Raw genomic sequence first — 24004 nt, forward strand, 5'->3', positions numbered from 1 at the left:
ATAATAATAATAATAATAATAATAATAATAATAATTATTATTATTATTATTATTATTATATTATTATTAAGGAGAATATATTATTTTCCCCTTAACATTGTTTTTTTAAGTGTTCTTTAATTTCTTCATTATCTAAGTTCCCCTTAAGGTAGGTTTTAGTAACATAATAATAATAATAATAATAATAATAATAATAATAATAATAATAATAATAATAAAATAATAATAATATTTGTTTACATTCACACAGATATATTGAAAAATTCCTCTATGAACTTTACAACATAAATAAAACAAAAAACATAATGGATTTTACAATCATATATTACAAGTTGTGTTAAGTTTCAAAGGTTGAGCCATCTGCCTCAGCCCTGGTGCAAATCTGGATCTTAGCCTAGGTGGCACAAGCAAAGAAGCAGGTTCCCTCTGTTTTTATACTATAAATTATAACAATAACTATTTATAGCTGACTTTTTTTTGTTATACTTGTAAATTAGTATCCTGTTGTTTAAGGGCAAATGGCAATTGGCAATTGTTCGGTCAAAATAAAATATTTTTGTATACAAATCAAAAAAATTAAAATGATCTCTGAGCTGACATCAAGAAGGTTGTCCGACGCGAGCTGTCACAAACATGTTTACTCCACTAATGTCTACCCTACTACGTCTTTACATCCCCATTTTTACCCAATCAGTTTAATTCATTTATGTCTGCGCTTTTCAACAATTATCATTTCTGTCTCATCTGCATCCAAAGATAAAAATTTACGTTGATATCTGAACAATGACATAAACACTAATAAATTTTAATTGACAAAAACCACAGTTTGATTGATAATTTCCTTACCTGGTACTATATAGCACAATATCGGAAATATTTTGCTTGTTAGAGGGGAGTATTAAACTGCAGGTAATCCCGTTCGTAATTAATATCTTGTTGTGATATATTCTTTAGCAGAAAGAGTAAACAATAATTTATTTTATTTTGTTGTAAGCAAGTGAAATGTCTTTGAACTGCCAACAAATTTGCACTAATTTAAAAATCATCGAAAATAACCTCTACTAATACAGTCCTCTGGGAAAAATAACACATCAAAAACAATTTTTAATGTTTACACAGAGAAAGGGAAAAATTCATTTTCTTTGACCCACAAAAATCGCGGTTGACAAGATTTGTTTTGTGCGAGAAGCAGACGAAGTACAAAATATAGTTCCTATGTCTGTAAATGCACAATAATTTCGTGCAGGAAAAAAAATGACTTCGTTTTCTAGGCTGTATAGAAGCAAAAACAACTTAATAAATAAGAATTTTTTAAATATTCATAAAGGATACTTCCTGTCTAGCAAAATCTATTTTTAGATTTCTATATCTCAATGTTATAATAATATAATATTCAAATACTTGAGTTATAATGACATCATTTTCTTATTTGCTTCTGATGGATTTACGTTTTTGATCCCTTCTTGCTCAACTGATCACAAAATCCTGTCAGGGGAGTCTGGGAGGGAGGGGGATGCCACTTTTATTGAATCCCGGATTTTAATATGATCATGTGACAGACGAAAGTTGTCCCATATCAATAGAGCAGTCGGTTAGGTTTGAGTAATGTAATAATAACTAAAATAGCACTAAAACTTGGAACCAAAGTTATAGGTGAATTAAGCGTGGGCATAATTACTTAAGTAGAGATTTATGACTATGTGTATTTTTGAGGAATTATAATAGTGTAAAACTGTTTTCATATAGCTAACCGACTGATTTTTAACTTAGACATACTTTGTCCCAAATCTAATTGACAAACAGAAATAAAATAAAACTTCATTCAGTACTTGGTCATGATTAACATTATTTTACTATCTTGTATATATAAATTTAATGTCAACTTTTAGGTATTTTATATTATATTATATGTTCTATAAATGTTTTATATTTTGAAGTAGCCAAATGATAATTTCATTTTGTTATTATTGGCTGTTTTGTACAGTAATTTTAATTTTTTTATGTTTTTACAAGAATTTTTAATAGATCATTAAACTTGTTCAATTATGATACATATACATATTGTATATTTATATTATCTATATATTAAATAATTAATCTTATTGACAAAGCTTGTCATAATTAGTAATTCTCATGTAACATTCACGTTGCCTATGTGACATTTGTATGCAGTGATTGTGATGTATATTCAGCAGTAAAAGTACCATATCATGATTAATAGGGTGAGAAAAAGAAAATAAAAGAACACACGAGCATTTACAAAATGAGGAATAAAAGAACATTTATAAATCAAAAATAATTATAATTTTTATAGATATGTTTTCTATATTGAGTTTATAAACTTATTTAAAAAAATATATATATTTGAATTCCTTACTTTGTATGTTTTTAGATTCAACCAAAATTAAAGGATATAATGTTAATATTAAAGAAGTAAATATATACTACTTGTGGGTGAATATAATCTGGAAGAAAAAAAATAAAAAAGTATAAAATGCATTTAAAAGGGTATTGTAGTTTGTTTTTCATATGAAATCAATTAATGCGCAATAAAACTGAGTGGGCATCTATCTAGAATGACATCATTTCTATGATTTAATAAGCCAAAACCAAGATAAAAACAGTAGTGACTCGACAAGGGACGGATATACATATAAAGATAAAATGACGATCCCAGTGGGGTATACATTACCTGGTTAATATTTTTTTAAACGTGGCATACAATGGATTTGGTAAAAACCTGTTTGATATATAGTGACCAACTAATTTTCATAGAATATGTATGAGTGAGGTGTGGAAAAATTGTTGCAAAAAAAAAAAAACAAAACAGAGGAATTAAATTATTGGCATAAGGACACAGTTTGTCAATTATGATATTACATTCAAAATAGAAATCATGTATCTATAAGGAATTAAAGCTTTCTTTTTGTTTTCTTCAATGCATATTTATGTGTTTATTTATGTTTTAATTCATGACGTTCAATGTTTATATTTCATGTGCATATGTGATGAATACAATGGAAGCTTAAAATTGACACTTTAAAAAAAAAAACCAGGTGAGAATTTTAGCAATTGTTATATTATATAGGTTTTAGTTGTACAGTAAAGGTGGGAAAAGCAGTTGGTTTTTAACCTGCAGTAAACCAGATTTGTTGGTTGTTAGCTAGTTCAGGAAAGTAAATTTGTTCCTGCAATGTAAAGCAGAGTTGTTGATCTGTTGCAGTGGAGCAGAACTGAAAAATAAATTACATTAGCTGGATATCGGTTTTACTGCATTTTTTTTTCTTGTGAAAACTTTGTTGTATACTACTCGAAAACAGACACTACTTTTGTTCTCCTAAATAATGATTCTAGATTTACATTTATGGTCCCTTTATTTATAAGTCAGTAGAATGCTTATTGATGATTGTGAGGGTGCACTCCAACCCTAACACGACTTGTAATTTGACTTGTAGCAAGTAAAACATAGACGTTATTTCAACCTGTTCTTGTAAACTGATTATTCCATATTAAGACATGACAACTTGTTTCCGTTGATAGTATTTTAGCATTTTCTTTCTATTTTATTTTCTATTTTTGAATAAGCTTCATCCAGATTTAAAAACCCACATAGGAAACACATTTTTTAATTTTGCATTTATCATTTTCATAACTGTCACAACTAATAGAATATAGAATAAATTAAAGTAGGCTATAGGATTACAATTCTCAATCAATTATATTTAATATGATATTTTAAATAAATGGAACAATATAACCGAAATTCTAATTAAATCAACCTCCAGATTTAATGTCACTCAATAATATGCCTCCTACATTTTTATTTTCCATAAATCTATTCTGTCGCATATTGATTATATTTTAAATTCTCTTAATTAGAGTAGACCGATATTCTTTTATATGTTTAACTGCAACCTTATCCTGACATTTTGAAGACTGAACTCAACATGTTACCAACCAAACCACAGGTACATCCCATTTTCACAATGTGCTAAAGGTATTTTTAACAATGGATAGGAACTAATAAAAATAAAATAGATTTATTTCATCTGGTTTTATAATAATTCTAAAAAGTCAAAGTACACCAAATCTATGTTTGGTTCACTCTGTTTGATGTTTATAATAACATACAAAACTACAGTCTGTATTTCAGAATTGATAGGAAAACTAACAAAAAATGTATCAATTGTTTATAATTGTTTATTGTTGTAATGGTAATGGCTAAAGGCAGCGCATAATACTAGGTCTCTGTCTTTTCAACTTATAAAATAAGGAGAAAAATGCCTCGCCTTTCTTATTTTTAAAACCCCATATAAGAAACATGTTTTTTCCCCCTATTCACTTGGCCTTTAATGTACTCCTTTACAAATAAATATTATTAAGTAACTTTAAGTAGGCTATAAAATTACAATACTCATTGTTTCACTAGCAAGCAATAATCAGAACAATTCAATCGAACATCTAAATATAAATTAGCACTTAAATGAAATATTACTGCTTGAGGAAAACAACCACTGTAGAGATGATTTATCTACTAATATAATTTATCATTATTTCATTCACTCGTATAATATTGATTACATAATTATTCCTTAAAATACTAACTCCTATATTATATTTCATGTGTTGACCTTCAAAACATATTGGCAAAAATCAATCATTAATTAGATCGCTTTATTAATTACTGGATCAAGTGTCTATTAACCGAAAAGGTCCACTGATTAATCTCAGATAAGATAGTATAATACATACCGTACTCCAATTATCGAAATGCACGCCATCGTGTCAAGATTCAATATTTTGACATTAATTATGTCATTATCAGGAATGAAAAATTATCCATACTTCATCCAATTTTGGTACTTGTGCACATAAGCTTGCAAATATGGATAATTTTTCATTCCTGATGATGACATAATTAACGTTGAAATATTGAATCCTGACACGATGGCGTGCATTTCGATACTTGGAGTATGTATTATACTATCTTAAGTGTCTATAAATTGTATACTCATTGCATGGTAGGTTCCCTGTTATAAGCCCCCCATCCCCTGAACACAAACTTGGGTTGATTTTGGGAGTGGGGAGGATGTGTGCTTATACCCGGGGTAATCCCTTTTCCAATCACAAAGGGCTTTTTTTTTAGAGTATTATTAAAAGTCAGCTTTAAAGCTACTCATTCAAATTATACCCTGGGCTTTTGTTCGAGGAAAGGCTGGTAGGTAAAATTGGACATAAAATAGGGGTGGGCTTATACTCGAGGAGGGTATATAACCAAGGAACTATGGTATTTCAGCATGTTGGCCCAATTAAACAATGTCTCCTTTGGTACTTCAATACAAAAAAAAAAACAAATAATATTTTACTAAAAATTCGATAATTAGCTACATATTTAACCTTTGATGTGTATCGTTCTGTATAAAGTGAATAAAATAATTTTCAAAAATAATGACTCAACTCAACTGCTTGCATTACATTTTAAATCAAAATCATAAACTGTAATGTTAAATGGACCTATTTAAAAAAAAAACATTGGATAGGAAGGAAAACTATGTAAATGAAACAAAATATGTGCACATCGATGTTTAATTGAATTAGTTTGTGTGGGAAGACTTGGGCAGGATTGCTTTTTTATTGCCATTAATTACAGACCTAATAATGTGTCTACTTTCAAAAATACCTACAGCAGATTATCTGCTGGAGGTTTGGCACAGCAGGAATGGTTTGGTTTCTCAACCTTGAGGTAGGAGTTTTCATTCCCACCCTTAGCATGTTACTTGTGTCCTTGAGCAAGGTACTTAATCTGTATTGCTTCTCTCCACCCAGCAGTATAAGTGGGTACCTGAGCAGGTTCGAGTGCAAAATGTGCTGATATATTTCATGCAGAAAGCTATGGAATTTCCCCAATAGGCATCGTTCCAATGACTGGGGTAATAATGTGGAAAAAGCGCTCTGAGACTTACTTATTATAAAGCGCTATAAAAGCCTACATATTATTATCTACTTCTATTTTTAAGTTAATAAAAAAAATGAGAACATAATATTATATTCAATTACTTTGTCTTAAAATTCTAATACATTAAAATTGATTGACATGTCAGGCAGAGGTGAACCAGTACAGGCACTAAGTCCATAAGCCGCTGGTCTTTAACAATATACTGTACAGAAAGATAAATATATTGGCTATCTAAAAAAATAAAGGGTAGGCTTCATATTTGACAAAGAAAATACATCTCTCCCCAAAAAAGAGCTCAAAATATTTACATTTTAATATTTTATATGAAAAAAAAAACACTTTTCACATACTGTACAGTACTATAGAGCAAGATAAATACATTAGCTATCTAAAAAAAATTTTTAAAAGTACTGTAGGTTAAAAAAAAAAAAAAAAAAAAACACGTTCCAAGCTTTAATAAATATTTTGTTACCTTAAATATTTTTTTTTGCTCAGCAGTTGTTAACAAATGTATGGGTTGTATATATGCTTAGCCTATCCTTGAACCTGGAGTAAAGTAAGAAAAACAGACCCTACAGGTAAAACAAAAAAAAAAAAAAAACAGAACGAATATGATCCTGAATATCATTCATTCTGCCAGGGCAATTCATATTTGTTTTGGCCTTGTAAAAATAACAGTAGTATTGAAATAATAGTAATAATAGTACTAGTAATAATAGTGAGAATAGTTTTGATGGTATTTCAAAAGTAGTTCCAGCCACTTACCCCAAGGCCAAAATATCTTTCATCCCCATATTTCAAAATTAATTTTGAACCAAATTCATGACAAGAAAAACCTTTTGTGTTCATTCTCATCCCTATTTTGTTGATTACCCCCTCAAGAGATTGGAAAGAGCACGAGATATTAAACAACAATTAGTACACAATGTGGTGTTCATAACTCACTACAGTTGAACTTGCCTGTTGTCAAATCCAAAATGTCATTGAAAAATTGAAAAAAACTTAGAAAAAATTTAACTGTATTAATAAATGACTTGACAGAACTGTAATGTAATAGCAGGGTTTACTAAACATTACAAACTATACCTTAAAATAGAATTATACAACAAAACCATGGTTACGTTTCGAATACAAGGGAAATTCTTTTGGCCTGTCTGACAGCCGAACAAATTGGATCTACCTTTGGATTTGAATTTTTTCCCCATGGAAGTTGAGAGTATCATCCTAATTGACTAAAAATGTCTGAGATAACAATCTAAATTTGAGTCAACATTCCCTGAAAAGATTTACTCATTCTAAAAACCGAACATTTGTGTCTATGTCCATGATGATTCATCTGAAAGAAATGGTGACTGTCTGCCAAAATAGGCCTGATTCCCCAAATGCAAATCTTAATTCAGAACAAATTAAAGCAGTTACTAAGAACCTTTAGAGTTATTATAAGAAAACTAGATGAGTTTACACAATCCATCAGGAAAATGGTCATTTACCAATTGAAAATGGTCATTCACTCCCTATAGTATAAAGTAGGCATTCACAACCTGGAGATGGTCAATCAAAATATGTGACCTCAGGTAGAAAAATACAGGTCTCCCTCCAATTAAAGACCACTTTTGAAACCGGAGTTTCCATGGTCTTTAGTAGCTTTGGTCTCTAATTAGAATAATAATAAGATAATAGGGAAAAGAGCTCTATTACTGAATGATTATCGCCCAGTGGCATTAACTAGCACTGTTATGAAATGCTTCGAAAAAATTATTTTGAAATCCTTGTTATCTGATAAGGGTGTGGTCCCTTCATTATTATGCTATTTGCATGGAATTGTTGACCATCTTGAAAAACCGAAACAAATTGTGAGATCTTTATTTATAAGATTTTAGTAGTGAATTTAACACTATACAACCCCACATCATAGTAAAAAAGCTAATAGATGTGAATATTAACCCCAAACTTATAATATGGATACAGAGTTTTCTTTGGGAGAGAGAGCAACTAACTCAAGTTGATAATATAAAGTCAGGGATACGCACAATAAATACTGGTGCTCCTCGGAAGTGTGCTGTCCCCAGTTCTTTTTACTCTGTATGCAAATAGTTGCAGAAGTTCTTCCCCTAATGTAAGTATAATTAAATATGCTGACGATACCGACATATGTGGGTTTATAAAAAATAATGATACATCCAACTATATGAATGAAATTAAACAGTTTGTACAGTACATGGTGCAGCGATTTTAAATGTTAAGAAAACAAAAGAGATTATTTATGATTTTAGTCGCAACCAATCTACACATGATCCGGTAACTATTAATGGTGAATGCGTGGAAAGAGTTCACGAATATTGCTATCTTGGAATTACAATTGATGATAAATTAAGCTGGAATGCACACTGTGATAAACTGGCCAGTAAGGCAACTGTAAGGTTGTATTTTCCCCGAAAGAAAAAGAAAGAAAAAAAAAAGAAGAAAAAAAAAAAAAAGAAAGAAGCTTGTTTTTAAATAAATCAATTTTATTACTTTTTTATAGATCGGTTATATAGAGTATACTTAATTTTTGTTTAATATGCACTTTTGGAAATTTTAGTGAAGAAAATAAGAACAAGTTTGAGAGAGTAAGACGGTCAGCAGAACGGTGCATTGGTTGTGATATCACTACGATCAATGCTCTATATGAGGAGAATGTTATGAAAAAGCTTGACTTTATTATGTTGGACGAATCCCACCCTTTACATAATCACTATATATATATGTGTTCTGGTCTGAGATTACGAGCTCCTCGTTCGACACATAACAGACACAATTTTTCATTTGTAATGAACTCAATTAAATTATATAATAAATATGCAACAAGATAATTTGATGATGGTTGTAGTAGTAATAATAAATATAATAAATCATTCATATAGAGCATTGATCGTAATGATAATGATTGTAATAATGATTATAATTGTGATAATAATTGTAATAAGAATAATATTTTATGTATTTTCATGTATTTTATATATGTTTTTTTTTTATTGATTTTTACTATGTACAGTATTTTGTAGGTAAATACGCCATGGAAAATAAATTTCCAACATGTTTTATTGTTTGGACAAATAAAAGTTTATCTTATAGACAATTGTTAATTTGGGTCCACAGAAAAGTGGTCTTTAATTGGAGGTGATTTTTAATAAGCGGGAGACCTGTACATACATTTGGCCAATCATTTTTAAGTGAAAGAACACTTTAAGTAAATCCTTAACCTCATGAATGACATCCATAAGATGCATGGGATAGAGTACTACCGTTAATGACAACAGAATGCAAGGCTAAAGTATCTAAATTATATTTAATCAACTCACACATTTAAATTTCTCTTGAATTATGCTGACATCGCTACAAATTATTACTTTTAGATGTTAACTGTTTGTAATTTAAAATTTATGATTATTATCTATAGTCATAAACATAGTGTTTTTTTTTTGTTTTTTTTAAGAAATCTGGATTTGAGAGGTATAGCTTAGTGGTTAAGATGCTTGCCTTCCAATGCTAGGGTGCTAAGTTAAAATCCTACAAATTATTTTCTTTTTTGATTAAAAACCTTTCACCATCCCCTTTATCTGCTACTGGGAGGGTCAGTAAAGGAAATGTAGTTCAGTGAGGGGTCATTAGAGAGAGTTAAAGAAGGCATGGTTAGAAGAGGGCCAGGTATAAAGAGGGTGTTGGGGCAAAGTGCTAAAAATTTAAAGGAAATCTATGATTATTTAAATAAAAAATGTACATAAAAAAAATTAAAAATAAATGTTTGAGTGACTGAGAAAAAAAAATCAAACATAAATCTCTTCACAAAGCAAAATGACAGTAACCAGATGGTATATAATATATCGTATAACTTTGCCTCTTCTTTGCTTAGAAAGACATGTTTCTTTCAATTGCTTTATCAATGGATGAAAATCATCCAATCATCAATAAAAACCAATGTGATTTATCATTTATGCCTTAGTGCATTCTTACTGCGTTAATGTTCACCAAAGAGCTAAATTTAAAGTAGTTATTTCCAACGTAAACGGCTGTATCGTCTTTTTTTTTTTCGCCTGTCATGTCAAATTGTCAAGTAAGTACAATAGACTATCTTGATTAATGATTATCTGGGGCAAACTGAATTCTTATGTATGGCTTTAAAGTTTGTTGACTTCCACAAAAAATGAGTGCGTAATACTACACTTTAAACGTGGTTCTTTCTTTATTTCTTGATTTATTGGTTAATTGATCGATCGACTGAGTGATCGCTACCCCAGTAAGCATAGTATTCAGGTGTTCTTTTAAGCATTCCCTTCTGTAAGACTTGAGCTTAAGCCTACCTTAGAGCTTAATACCTGCCCACCTACTCAGGGTGTAAAAATAGAAACAAAAATTTATCTCCTTATATAGTTGGCATAAATATAATCAGGACTACAGGCAGCAGCTGAATATTTTCAATTTCGATAAACATGAAATTCGTAAAAAAATTACTACCAGAAAATTAGAATGAAGTGATTGCAATTCAGTGGTGTAACTAGGAGTAGGGCGCACTCTTCCCCCAGTCGTGCCCCAAAAATGACGATAAAATTCACCTCAAACCACCATATTTTGTGAGCCAGTGCCCCTCACCTAATCATTGAGCTCCTCCAACTTCATCTTCGTACTCCCATCAGGTTCCCCCCCCCCCACATTTCAAGCCTCCTAGGCACACCACTGTTGCAAATACACAATGTTTGGTAAATTTGATAATTAAGAGAAGTTATGAGTTTTACACATATAAAATGATATTGTATATATCTTTAGATAAAAATCAAATGTTGGCTTTCTTGCACATTACACTAACCCACGCAAATCAATGATGCAACTTTAACATGGTTTTTTAGTTACTCAAGTAATTCTGCTTCAGATATTATTACTAACTAAATCAAACAACCATACAATCTTGCTGCCTCCACAAGCAACATGGCACACACAGCCACACATGCATTTGTATCATCCATCATATAAAGATGTGGATTACATATTTAGGCTGATTATGGAGGTGAGCTTTTGCCTAAGGAACACCTTTATGCACAAAAAAAATTATGTTCATTTTTTTTTTCAAGATGATTGCCTGTCCCTATAAATATAGAAAAATTTGTAAAAATAACTAACCAAAAGAAAAAAAATAACACTATATGCCTAATCACTTTTTTAAATCCCTAAGTTTGCTGAGCTATTTTCCAAAAACCGAAAGGTCCACTAATATAAATAATATTAAATGCAAATGTTATTCATTAACAGACACAATGTAAATGTGTATGACAAGAGCGACCGCTCACCAATCTGTGCGTTCCTCCACGCTTAAATACAGTAAAGGCGCAAATTATTATATTGGGTTTTTGGAAGAGCTAATAAGATAGAAATTTTTAAATAATTAGAATGTTTATTTGTACAAAAAAATATATCATTTAGAATGTTCATTTTGTACAAAATTAAAATGTCTTAAAATTGAAAAAAAAAAATGTCTTAAAATTGGGGAAAAAATAGTTAGACGAGATTTGAACTCACAACCTTTAGTTCTTTAGAACACATCCTTAACCGACTGCGCCATTCATGTAACGTACCCCATTAGTGGTAATGACAGTACTTGTTGAAACCCCTGTTTTCTTTTGTAGGTGTAAGGGGAACCCTGGGGTACAACTTAAAAAAGGGTGATAAACATTTGTTGGAAATATATATGTACAAAATGTCCTGCATGTCCGTTCTAAACTGGCGACGCTGGATGCTTTTAAAGTTCTGGTAACAAAAACAAGGACAAGAACAGCAGCAAGGTTCTGGGGTCAGTGCCCTGCATGGACCCAAAAATATGACTTTCAAATATGTAAGCTGACTTTTTAAAAATTATAAACAAGAAATTTTTGTTGACATTTTTAATTTATTATTCTAACCTTAGGCATATTTAAAATGTCAGTTACAAAACGAGTGATGATACAGTATTAAATATGAAGAAGGAAATTATATATTTTGCAAATAATTTCAGTTTATTATTCAAACCTTGGGCATGTTTAAATATCAATTTTAATTATGAAGAAGAAAATTGTTTAAATTTTGCAAATAATCTCAGTTAATTATTTAAACCTTGGGCATGTATAATAAGTCTATTTCCAAATGCTTTTTACTACAATGACGAAATTGAAAAAAAAACATTACTTCCATGACAAATAGTGTACAACTATCGAGGTCATCTTTTTTTGACATGATTATTAAGTCAGTTTAAGTAGCACGTAATTAGTTTTTTATATCACTGAAGACAAAAGGTACATTCAGTATGTAATATTACCAGTGTACTCTCGTAGAAATTCAGTATTTCTTTGTTTGAACATTGTAAAAAAATATTCATGTTTACCATAGCTAATCCTCTTTCCCTCCCCTCCCCCCCTTTATTCAAATCTACATTTGTAATTCTTGTCACAATAATGTCTCTCTTTACTTATTCTTGACTTATCCATTACACACTTCTAATAGAGGATCTAGACTGCCTCAGCCCCACAATGGTTCGGGCTGTGGTACCTTAAAAATGAAAAGTTTCTAATAATTCAATAATTTCTCAAAAAAAAAAATAAATAAATAAAAATAATGTGATGCTTAAAGTCTCAATACAAGGCTTAGAGAGTGGGGATATTTTCTGGGTCATTAGAAAAATTTCCTGTGTTGTCACAGATAATAGCCTTAACAACCAACTCATCAGAAGAACGCTAGGAATACGCGCACGTCTCGTAATCACACGTGTTGTCCCACAAACGCACATGTTCACGTATGTTTTAAAGCTACGTTCACATCAAGCCCAGAGAAAAAATTGTGAAAAAGGGTTCAGTGGTAATGAATAGGACCGTTCACATCAAATTTGCACGATTTTCAATCCGGACTCCCCTAGCCCCCCAGCCCCCTCTGGCTCCACCACTGATCAGCAACAAGCTTGGTTGGTTCGAACTAATCGAACACATTACATACTTAACCCAAACAATCGTGTTCCGTGCGCGATGTGAACGTAGCATTCAAAAAACATAGCAACTCACGATTTTTTGTCCGGGCCCCGGACCGGATCCGGGCTTGATGTAAACGTAGCTTAACACTGTCGTCTTGTGGGATCTTATCCAAGGGGCAGGGCTTAGCAAAAAGTTTGATTGTTAACAGTGGCTACTCACTGTTGATTTTGTATGGTAAATAATTGAAAGCAGATGAAAGCCCATCATTATTTATATGTAATAGTTGAATAAGTTAAGAAATAACTAATCTTTTTTTTTTTTTTTTCCCCCCCCCAAGGAAAAATATAGTATACTGTGAAAGGTTCTTTGATGTAATAAAAGCAAAAATATGTTTCAATGTTCCTTTTTCAGACTGCCACATAATTATTATTAATTTGTTATTTAAAGGAATCGAAAGTGAAAAAAATATTCTATTTGTTGTTAGACTGCAATAATTCAATAGACATTTATAACCAGTGGTGGATCTTCCCCCCCCCCCCCATCCTCCACCTAAATTTTTTTCAAAATTATAACAAAAATGGAAAAAAAGTAAAATTTTTAAATTTAGGATTGAGAGTGCCATCTACAGGTGCCATAATCATAAATTTCTTACCTCAGCCCCAACCACAGTGGCTTTTAAAAAATTGATTAACTTATTCGAATAGAAAATAATTTTATCATCATTCTGAATTTTATGCGAACTTAAAATTATGGCACAGAATTTTTTTTATTTTAATATTGTTTTCTTTTGGCCTTTTTCTTGTTAACTTTGCCTTGCCGTTGTTTTGTATTTTGCTGTTTTTTTTATGCGAGGGCCCCATGATTGTCAGCTAACCGCTGTTTTGGGGTACCATCAAATGAAGTAAATGAAGTTTAATAAAATAAATAAAAAATAAAAGAAATCAATACAAGACCTCTAAAGCAGACCAAGCAAATTGGCCTAGCTAAGTATTGCTTGTTAATGTTAAGGTTATTCTCTCCTTTTTCTTTTGTGTATTTTGTAACACCGCACCACTGACTGTGAGTGCTAACAATACAAAGGTGAAGTGTCACAAATAAATAAATAAATATATAACACTTGGAAGATATACAACCAAGCTATAGCAGTAAGTACAGTATGTCAACAAATGATTAAAGAACAAGTATTTGACACCCACATAATCCTAGATTTCCATCTGCAACATAGTGGGTCCTTACAATATTTACATAAAAGCTGTCATCAGCTAATCACATGTCTGGACCTTTCAATTTAACAGCATAAACATGACGGAAATAGTAGGCCAAAAATTAAGTAAAAAATACAAGTTGATAGATTTATTAAAAACAAACTGTAAACATCAAAAGAAGAGCGATAGCAAGTTTCAATCACAAGACGTATGAGATGATTATTTGTACCGTAAGTCATCTAAGAGGGATTTATTTCATTCCTTACTTACTTACTTAACCGCATCTGACATTGGTCGGTGACGTATACAAAATTCTTTCTCCAGCTCAGTCGATCCATCATTGCCGTCTTCAATTCGTGCCCTTCGAGACCAGTGTCTGTTTCCAGCACGTTCTTTAATGTTGTTGTGGCCATCTGGCTTCCAAAGTAAAACCCTACCGGCTGCCTCATCGTTTCTTATCATGTGACTAGCAAGAGCAAGTCTACGTCGAATGATGGAGGATAGACGTGGATGTTTACCGTACAGAGACTTGTTGGAGGTGTGCGACTGCCAGGAAACGTTTTGAACAATCCTTAACATTCGGGTGTATGTTCCATCAATTTTTTTAGTAAGAGCTTTCGTTAAGGTCCATGAGTCAGCTCCATACAGCAGTATGGACTCCACACAGTTGATTTGAAGAGTCTCATTTTTGTTGTTTTTCTGATTGGTGCCGACCACACTTTTGACAATGAGTGTAATGCACCCCACGCTTTACCAATTCTTGTGTCAATGTCATAGGATGTAAATGTGTACCCAAGAGCTTATTATTCAATCGCTTAATTGATCTTAAAAACCAAGTTGATAACTTTAAAAACATTTCACATAATATCATTTTATATTTAATTTTACTTCTTCAATATTTTGAGCATTGTAATTTTAAGTAGTTTTTTACACAATGTTTTAGTATTTTATAAATACTTTTGTATTAGGTTATGTCAGTCATGTCAGTCATTTTTCTTTTTTGTTTCATACTGTACATATATAGGTAAATTTCAATATTTGAATAATAAAAATGTAATTTAAAAGTGTAGATTCAAGTAAGTTTTATTTGCATGAGATAAGACGAAACATGATTTGAAAAAGCCATTTTTTTCACAATTTTGAATATCAAAATGTGTATGTATTACACGCAAGCCGACACCCTGTTTTTTTAACCATAATTTACGGTGCGTATTGGGGTGTCTGTTAGGTTGTGTATCAAGGTATCTGTCAAATTACACCTGTCTATTAAGATGTTTATCATAATGTCTTTCAGGTATGTTAGAACATGTATTAGGATTTCTGTCAGGGAATATTGTAGAGAGTGTCACTGTCTTTTTCAGAATACATGAGATTTTCAGGATAAGTATCAGGGTGTTTGACTCTTTCATTCTACATAAATATGAATAATAAATATAATTGAATTAATGTTCAATAAATTAGATTTGGTGCTTGTGCCAAGCTGTGTATGAAACTACAGTACAATGAAGTCTCATTTTTTAAGCAGCTGTGAGTGTATATCTATATATAGAACACACATATTCTCTTGTGAACAGGCATATCATTTAAGTTTTCTCAAGATTCATTATTTGTGTCCTTTCGGAAAATCAGTTGGTACATCGCATCACAAAACAAAGTGCAGAATTAATACAAAACAATATAATTATAATTAGGCCCTAAAAACTTTTTAGCCAAGTAAAAGATGCATTTAGTGGGTGGGAACATGAAGTTTATAAGAAAATCATTGGTAGAATTTTTAGTGTACTGTACATGTAGTGGAGATGTATAATTTATGGTTAAGGTGATAGTTTTCCAATCCCAGACTGCTGGGTTCAAATCCTGTGATTTGTTTCTTATAACTAAAGCTTTGTCCATATATGGTCATGATGTGATATCATGAAGACTATATTTAGGCATGTCACATGCTTTTGTCAAATCATATTTGATAGTCTGGACCAGGCCTTTGCCTCATTAGACCTTTCACACCTGCAGTANAACCTGTCTCTTATACACATCTGATGTGTATAAGAGACAGATATATCACAGAATCTGTGATATTAGGGTGCCTATTATCACAATATTGGTGGCACCAAAATTTTCCCAACAAAGGAGTCCATTATCCTTGATTTGCCACATTATACTGTGGCAAATTTAAAAAATAGGTACCTTTAAATACTCAAAAAAATGTTTTAAAAAATGGCTTCTTCCCCAAAGTTTTCCCGATGGGGGTCTTGTGGCCCACTGGTGCTGCTACTGACTCGCATGTGGTAAAATCAATGACTCAGACATCAACACAATCATAAAATGTACAATATATAAATTCATCAGCGTCTTTAATCCTCATCATGTTAATACTTCAAGGTGATTGGTTGAATAAGAGAGTGAAACCATTCCACAACCTAGGGCGGAAATTTAATATTCCCAAATATGAGGCACTTTTGAAGTTTTAACATCATAGAAACTTTCCATATTCCCTGAGTTTTCCAATACCCTCAGGATTAAAATCTTCCCTCGATAACTTCAATTGCTTAATCTGTTGAAATCTCTTTAATTCTGCTATCGGTTGAGACATGATTTGATTCAGTCATCTTTCCAATTGATTTTTATAATTTCTTCAGCTCTCTGGTCATTCTAAGTTACTTTCAGGAATACTTTCTCATTTTCATTCAAAAATAATAACTTGCATAAAATATAAAGGGTAAGCAGTTCTAATATAAAATATTCTTTTTAAGTTTTTTAGCTGAATAAAGACTTTGTATATCTACAATTAAAACACAATATTCACATCTCTAGGATTTCTATAGGTTCTATTACCCAGCACTGCACTGCATAGCATACTTTTACCATAAAATCCTTTATAAAAATACTCCGTAAAATCCTTATGCTTTCAATTTAAAAGAAAAAATATAATAATGGTGGACTTAATAATATAAATGCATATTACTGGATCACTTTTAGACTTACGAACCAGAAAAACCCTGAAACTGATCCAAAAAAAAAAAAATTCATTCAATTCCTACTCCTTAAACTTAAACATTGACTTCAGGTTTTTATTTTATGTATACAATGTTGGATATTAAGCCCACATGGAGCTAAGTATACTGTAAGTGTTGAATATTTGGATTGTTTAAGGGTCAACATTTTTCCATCATTTTTATGACAGTTGACAACATACACTAGGGGCGGGTGTTAACACTGTATCTTTCTCCCTCCTCCCCCTCTCCTTCCAGAACCACGCAAAAGTAGTGGACAAGTTTTTTCCCTGGCACACTTTCTGTTTCAACTCAAACACCAATCAATTGATAATTTTTTCCCTCTGGGAGAAATATACTCCGACGATATATCTAATGAGTCACCTGATGATCGTCAATTGGTCATTAACTCAATTAATTAGGATTAAATTAAATCTTCCAATTTCCATCGCCTAATCTTTAACCATCGCTCTAGATGTCCATTTAGATGTATTTCATTTGTGACGTAAAAAAGTGGAAATAAAAACTCTTATTTTTTTTTATCACAAAATTCAGATTGAAACTGTGAATGACAAAAAAGGATATTGAACATGTAAAAGGATATATAAATTACAAATAAATAATTAGTCATGAAATAATAATAAAATTATAAAATTAATTATTTAAATACTATAGTATACAAGTAATATGATCAAAAAATAATAATAGCTTGCTTACTTTTTAAAAAATGTCTTAGGGGAGGCTGTGATATCTTTCTACATTAGTATATTTCAATTATTCAAATCATTATAATTACTGTACTAATTATTCTTAATAATTACAATGCTTGTCATTATCATTTACTAACAGCAAACTTTGCAACAATATTAAAAACTACCACAAAACCAATATTTGACATTAATAAAACATATAACTACTATTTGTCATTTATATATTTTTGCCTATACACTATCTGACAGACATGATCAAATTCTGAATTTATACAACAGGAAACAAGGTTATTAAGACACTGGGAAGAAATTTAAATTCAACAAGTTTTAAACTATTTATATTATCCTTTTTTTCCTGTCTGTATCAAATTTAGAACGTCACAAAAATTATAGTGCAAGTTTCGATTCCCTAAATCATGATTTCTAAACTCATAATAATAGTTACGTTAATGTTTCACTGGAGTAAAAATAATTGCTAGTAAAATTGGTTATTGAAATGCATTATTGTTGTTGTTGTTGTCTCCGAATAAGAAGTACAGAAACTGCAGGTGGAAAATGTAACAAATTATGTGTAGGTTGTATAAGGCATTCACTCAATGTCAAAATTGTGAAAAACTTGGTTAAAAATACCAACATCAAAATCTTCTATTTGTGGAGCTTAGATATTAACTATATAATTAGGGTACTACCATAAACTTTAGTTTCAATCTTAATCTGTTAGATTTCATGCTTAAAATGTACAAAGTAAATTTCAGCATTTACTTCAATAGAGTTGGTCTCTATAGCCTAATAAAAATGCTCAAATAAGTAATCAACATTTAATGAGATTAGAGTATCAAAATAATTCGGTTTTAGCAGACTTACAGACACGATTACCAGTTTTTATGCAAACAAAATAAGAATGGTGTTTCTCCATTTGGCATGAAAATAGTTTCTTTTTTTGTTTTTGTTTCAAGCATTATTAGCACATAAACCATTTGTCTATGTTGTTTAACACGTTGGCTGCCAGAGACAACTATACTCGTAAAAATCGGGGTAATATTTTAGCGTTTATTACTTCTTGTTATACATTGTAGAACCACAGACATAACAGCTGGTAGTTCAGGGAAGATACATCTAGACGATAACGTACAAATGAGGCATGTTGTGTCAAAAGTTGTAGCAAAAATTGAAATTCAAATTATTTGTATTTTCAGGTACTTGAGTATGTAATCTTTAAAATGAGGGGTCATTTATTGAAATTGGACATTTCAAGCCTAAGTTATTGGAAAGTGAATGTACAATACTCTTAGAATCAAGATAAACATGATTTTGAGTAAAATTGCCTTTCAAAGTTATTTGTGCATACATTGTTTAATAGAATGAACTATCAAAACAACAGTAAATAAACAATTTGTTGACAAATTCCAGAACTAATACTTTGGTACATGATTAATAAGACATTATACTGTTGATCTATAATGAAAAATAAATTTGGATTTTTAGGCAATTTTTTGAGCTCCCATATTTTATAGCTCATTTACTCAATACGGGCCACAAGATGCCTCAAATGATGTATGTATGTTTGTTTATTTTGTTATGTTGCCGGTAGTACACTCGAGCGTCCAAGTGGGAGCGCCCTTGGAACATATACAGTAACAACCCATGCAAAAAGCGGACGAGAAAGATGCTAAAAAATTACCTCAAATATAATAAATAATTGTATATATTAATATAATATAGTAAATGTTTATAATAAATTTGATGCATACTATAAACATGAGGAGGTCAATAGTAAAAATCCATTTTAAAGTAAAGAAAACTGAATCATATTTTATTAAATATCTACTTCTCTTTGCTTTCGAGAATGAGAGACAACTTCTTCAGCCCCAGTTTAGATAGATGTGGACTTCTCATTCATACAACTTACTACTCTTCTTGGACTTGTCAACAGCTGCAAAAAATGCTATTCTAGTCCACAACTTAGAAAGATTGGTATATCCAAGGGCTCAAGGTTTAATAAAATAGTAAAATAAATAAATAATAATACACATTTTTAAAGCGCCTATTAAAGCAAACCAAACTGGCTTGTCACTGGCGCTGGAGATGTTAGAAAGAAGTTGAACTATTTGAAGAGGAATGATTTAAGAGTAGATTTGAATAATTGCGGATCAGAAATGATACGTAATTGAGGAGCACATTTTAATGTTCCACTTTCCATTTTCAAGGTTCCAGTTACTCGTATTATTAATGTCTTTATGTCAATTCCCAAAGACTTTAAAATTGTTCTGCACAAAAAGAACTTTACAACAGAGGTAAATATTTATAGGCACAATCAGGTTTTAGGAAATAATAATTTTTTTGACTGACACATGATTATCAAATATAATGAATCAAATTACTGAATTCTCACTGGCATACTTTTGATGGATGTGCAAAAGGCTTTTGATTATGTTAATTTTGAATTTTTTTTTGTAATAAATTAAACAATTAAATTTAAATTAAATCCACCAACTGGTTTAAAGATTGTCAGGAAGAAAACATAAATCGAATAATGTCTAGGTATTCCTTCTTTTCATTATTTATAGTTGCCATCCGAATGCCAGTGTTAATGATAACTGTAAAATGTATAGCTGTTTACAGATATCAATGTAATTACATTTTCCCATTCCAACCATAAAATAATTGAACCAAACAAAAACTTGAAAAACCTTGAGTCACGTATTAGATAGGGTATAGACAGTAAGTTATCAGAGCAAGACCAAGTATATTTTTAGTACAAAAACAAATGTTAACAAGATCAACTATTTTTGGTGTTCAAAGGTGTTGATACAATAGTTGGAAGCAAGTTAATAAGCTATTTAGGTGTTAAGCTTGTCTGGAAATGAAATTGCAAAAATTGTGTCATTCACAAAGAGAATGTTTGATTATGTTTATATAGGCTAAGCTAAGCTAAGGTTGATGTCAATTAACAAGGGTGCAAGATATCTTGCTTCACTCTAATTCAAACCTTGTTTGATTGTTTACCTCCTGGTTGGTTGACTGGTATATCCTCTGAGCTACAAATAAAGCGTCAGATTTCACAAAACAGAATTGTTTCTTATATCTTGAACCAAGGTCCTCGGACACATGTAGGTTAATCCAAGCTTTGGAATGATGGATTACTAAATGTTACAGACATAGTAGTGAGAGCAGCCAGCTACTGTGTGTGTGTGTGTGTGCGCTGAACCGTGGAGATCTCTTGGTCCCCGGTTCAATTCCCCTCGATGCTCTCCTTGTGTTTTATTTGGATTTTCAAAAGCGCACCGTCTTTCAGATGAGACGTTTAAGCCGTTAGTACCATGTGCAAAAAGGCCCACGTGCATGTTAAAGAATTCAGTACACTCTTTGGAAAAGAGTAGGGGATTGTCTCCCGGTTTACTGCTCAATTCACCACCAAAAAAGGATCCCACTGGAAATAAGTCTCAGGACTTCCGTGGGTTAACCTATGTGTGTATCACACCTCAGAAATCCAATCCAATCTGAACTTTTGAAACACATTTAGGTTTTTCCATGAGATCAGCACCTCCTATATCATAAATTGTAATGTTTCATATCACTTACCATCAGCAGGCCTAGTCCAAAGTTGGTTGTCTGGTGTTTCTGCGATAATTCTATCTTGTGGAGTATAGCCTCAATTCTCTTATCATCAAAACCCTCTCTGAAAATTCAAGTTATGAAGGCACCGTATTTATCCCAATAAATGCCCCACTTTGAATAAACGCCCCATCGAAACATCATTCATAACACATTCTATTAATGTTCTACACCAGTAGTAAATGTTTTTTCTAAACCTGGTTGACAGCAATATTTTAATATTGTAATCACATGTTGTAGCTCCACAATTACGCCCCCTCAAAAACCCTTCGCAACAATAAACATTGTATTGACATTAAAAAATTATTGTGATCTTTATTATCCAGAAATATTTGTTGCTGTAGATTGTTTTTTAGCTTTTTCCAAATTATTCACCCTTTAGAATTGTTCTATTTTGCTCTGCTCTTTTTCAGTTTAATCACTCAGTTTAGTTCTATAAATAGTGTGAATAAATTTAATGAATAGCCATTCAATCATTCTTTTGTAACAACATTATCGAAATGTGAAATCATGCTAAAAATAATAATTGATAATACAGTATTTAGATGCTGGAGGTGGTATAATCAATCACGTTTATAAAAGGATGATTTTGCTAGGCTAAAATGAAAGATAGTACAAAAGGAGAAGTGTGAAGACAAGAGTGAGGAGATTAAGATGAGATGGCTGTACAGACAAGATGAGGTTGAAGAGCAGAGAAAGAGGAGACATTTGATCTCTTTCTGATTGAAGTAATAATGTATTTGATACTTTTATATGAATTACTATATTCAAAATTGAAATTGATTAAGCTTCGTCCAAAGTTTTGGAAGGGAGTGTGGAGAGATTATGCTATTAAGGTCACAAATAGTAGACACATAATTTTAATAAGCAATATTACATTTATGCTTGAGATTTTTGGGCCTTAAATGCATGAGTCTCACATGGAATGCACAAGACTTGATGGGTCTGATGAAAGGATGGAAAGAAAGTTTAGAAAGTGGGAAGGAAGAAATGATAACTCAAAAAATGTGGGATAAGGAGGAAAGATATGTTACAAGGAAGAGAGTACAATTCAGCAATGGAAGACAGGTGAAAAAAAAACAGAAGTGTAAATAATGGAGAAAAAAGGTCAAGATAAAATATATATAATACATATATAATAAATACATACACTGCAACCTTTTGAAAAGTTTGCTGAATAATGTCTTTCACCTTCTCCACATCTTCGGTTGCAATCCCCTGTAACCCGACTGAAAATGATGCTTCCTTCGTTGAATTATCATACCTGAAAATATCAAGCAGGTATGAGAAATTGTCCCTCACTATTGTTGTTTAAACGTCGAAAGTGGCCACGGTAGCAGGGCAGCATAGTTGCCGTCAGCCCCAATTGTACGGGGCTGGAGACTGGCAAAGACCCCAATATGGTCCAAAGGCAGAGCCTCATGGATAGCCCCAAAGCTACATTTTATGCATTTAAATGCTTAATTTAAGTAATTACAGACAATTATAGAGATTCGATGTTGAGAAAAATATACTTTTTTTGTTTTGAGCCCAGAACAGGGCCAAGGCCCTGGGACACTTGCCCAAGTTAGGAGTTTGTACGTTGCTAAAGACCCCATTGCTACAGCATCAGCTGTTAATATTTCTTGTTTTGTAATGCACTCCTGTAATTCAGCTTTAATATTGTCGTTTTAGGATAAATGAATAATTTGAATGGCACCCAAACAATAAAATATACATGATTAGGCCAAGTAAAAAAAAAAAACATGTTTCAAGTCCGGCTTTTTTTTTAAATTGAGGAAGAGGCCTTTTTTATTTTTTATTTTTTATTTTTCAAAATGGCCGCCATTCTACAGACTTGTTGACATTTCCCGTCTAGTTTTGTTCAACATAATATAAAAAGACATCACCCAAGATTAGAAGCTGTATACTGTTTATTTGGCAAGAGTGTTATTGGGTATTATAAGCTTTTTTCTATTCACAGTGGCATTGCAGTATGTAAGGTAAAGTTGTAAAGTAACCTGAATCAAACAAAATTGCGCACATTCACTCCTGAGTATACATCATTTTTATGAAATATATTAAACAACTATATAGTACAGCTTTGGCTTATCTATTAAATCTAGTAAGTACAGTATTATGGTGAAAACTAAGTAAACTTTTCTTTTACAGATATATGGCATATGTACAGAAAGTAAATCTAGAATGGAAAACATCTACAGTTTAATATTGGCAAGGTGTTTTTCATTGTTGAGTGTCTTGAAAACTTTACAAATCTTTCTATTCACAGTGATGATATTGCAATATAGGTACCGGTTACAAAGTTTAAATATAAAAAAAATCTGTTTTAGATATAATTGCACACACTGGCTCTGCATGTCTATCACTAAATATCAACTAAATAGTTCAGCAGAATTAGACTCTAGTAATAAATGTAGTATTATACTATGGTAATTAACTCTTGGTATGGCAGCGAAAATATGATAGCCTCGGTTTACCAGTCGCATTTAGGAATCATTGTTACTGTATACAATCGGAATGTTCCCGATGTTACGTCTCAGACGTCTTCACATGAAACTAT

The 24004-nt window shown here is 31.5% G+C and overlaps 1 protein-coding gene and 1 long non-coding RNA gene across 2 annotated transcripts in view; one reads left to right on the forward strand and one right to left on the reverse strand.

The window, feature by feature from the left end:
- The window catches only part of LOC117115190, a 27416-nt gene extending 11787 nt beyond the window's left edge, over nucleotides 1–15629 (forward strand). The window contains exon 4 of the long non-coding RNA XR_004446507.1: nucleotides 14454–15629. This is a non-coding gene — a long non-coding RNA (uncharacterized LOC117115190). The remainder of the gene's footprint in view (nucleotides 1–14453) is intronic.
- The window catches only part of LOC117115179 (presequence protease, mitochondrial-like), a 57026-nt gene that overhangs the window by 9729 nt on the left and 23293 nt on the right, over nucleotides 1–24004 (reverse strand). Inside the window, exons 11-12 of the mRNA XM_033258889.1 lie at nucleotides 22595–22708; nucleotides 21412–21508 (exon numbers count right to left, since the gene is read on the reverse strand). Coding sequence (XP_033114780.1) covers nucleotides 21412–21508; nucleotides 22595–22708 — 211 coding nt within the window. The remainder of the gene's footprint in view (nucleotides 1–21411; nucleotides 21509–22594; nucleotides 22709–24004) is intronic.

The sequence above is a fragment of the Anneissia japonica genome, unplaced genomic scaffold (assembly GCF_011630105.1).
Source record: "Anneissia japonica isolate Jap-2015-1 unplaced genomic scaffold, ASM1163010v1 scaffold199_len4679917_cov187, whole genome shotgun sequence".
Classification (NCBI taxonomy): Eukaryota; Metazoa; Echinodermata; class Crinoidea; order Comatulida; family Comatulidae; genus Anneissia; species Anneissia japonica.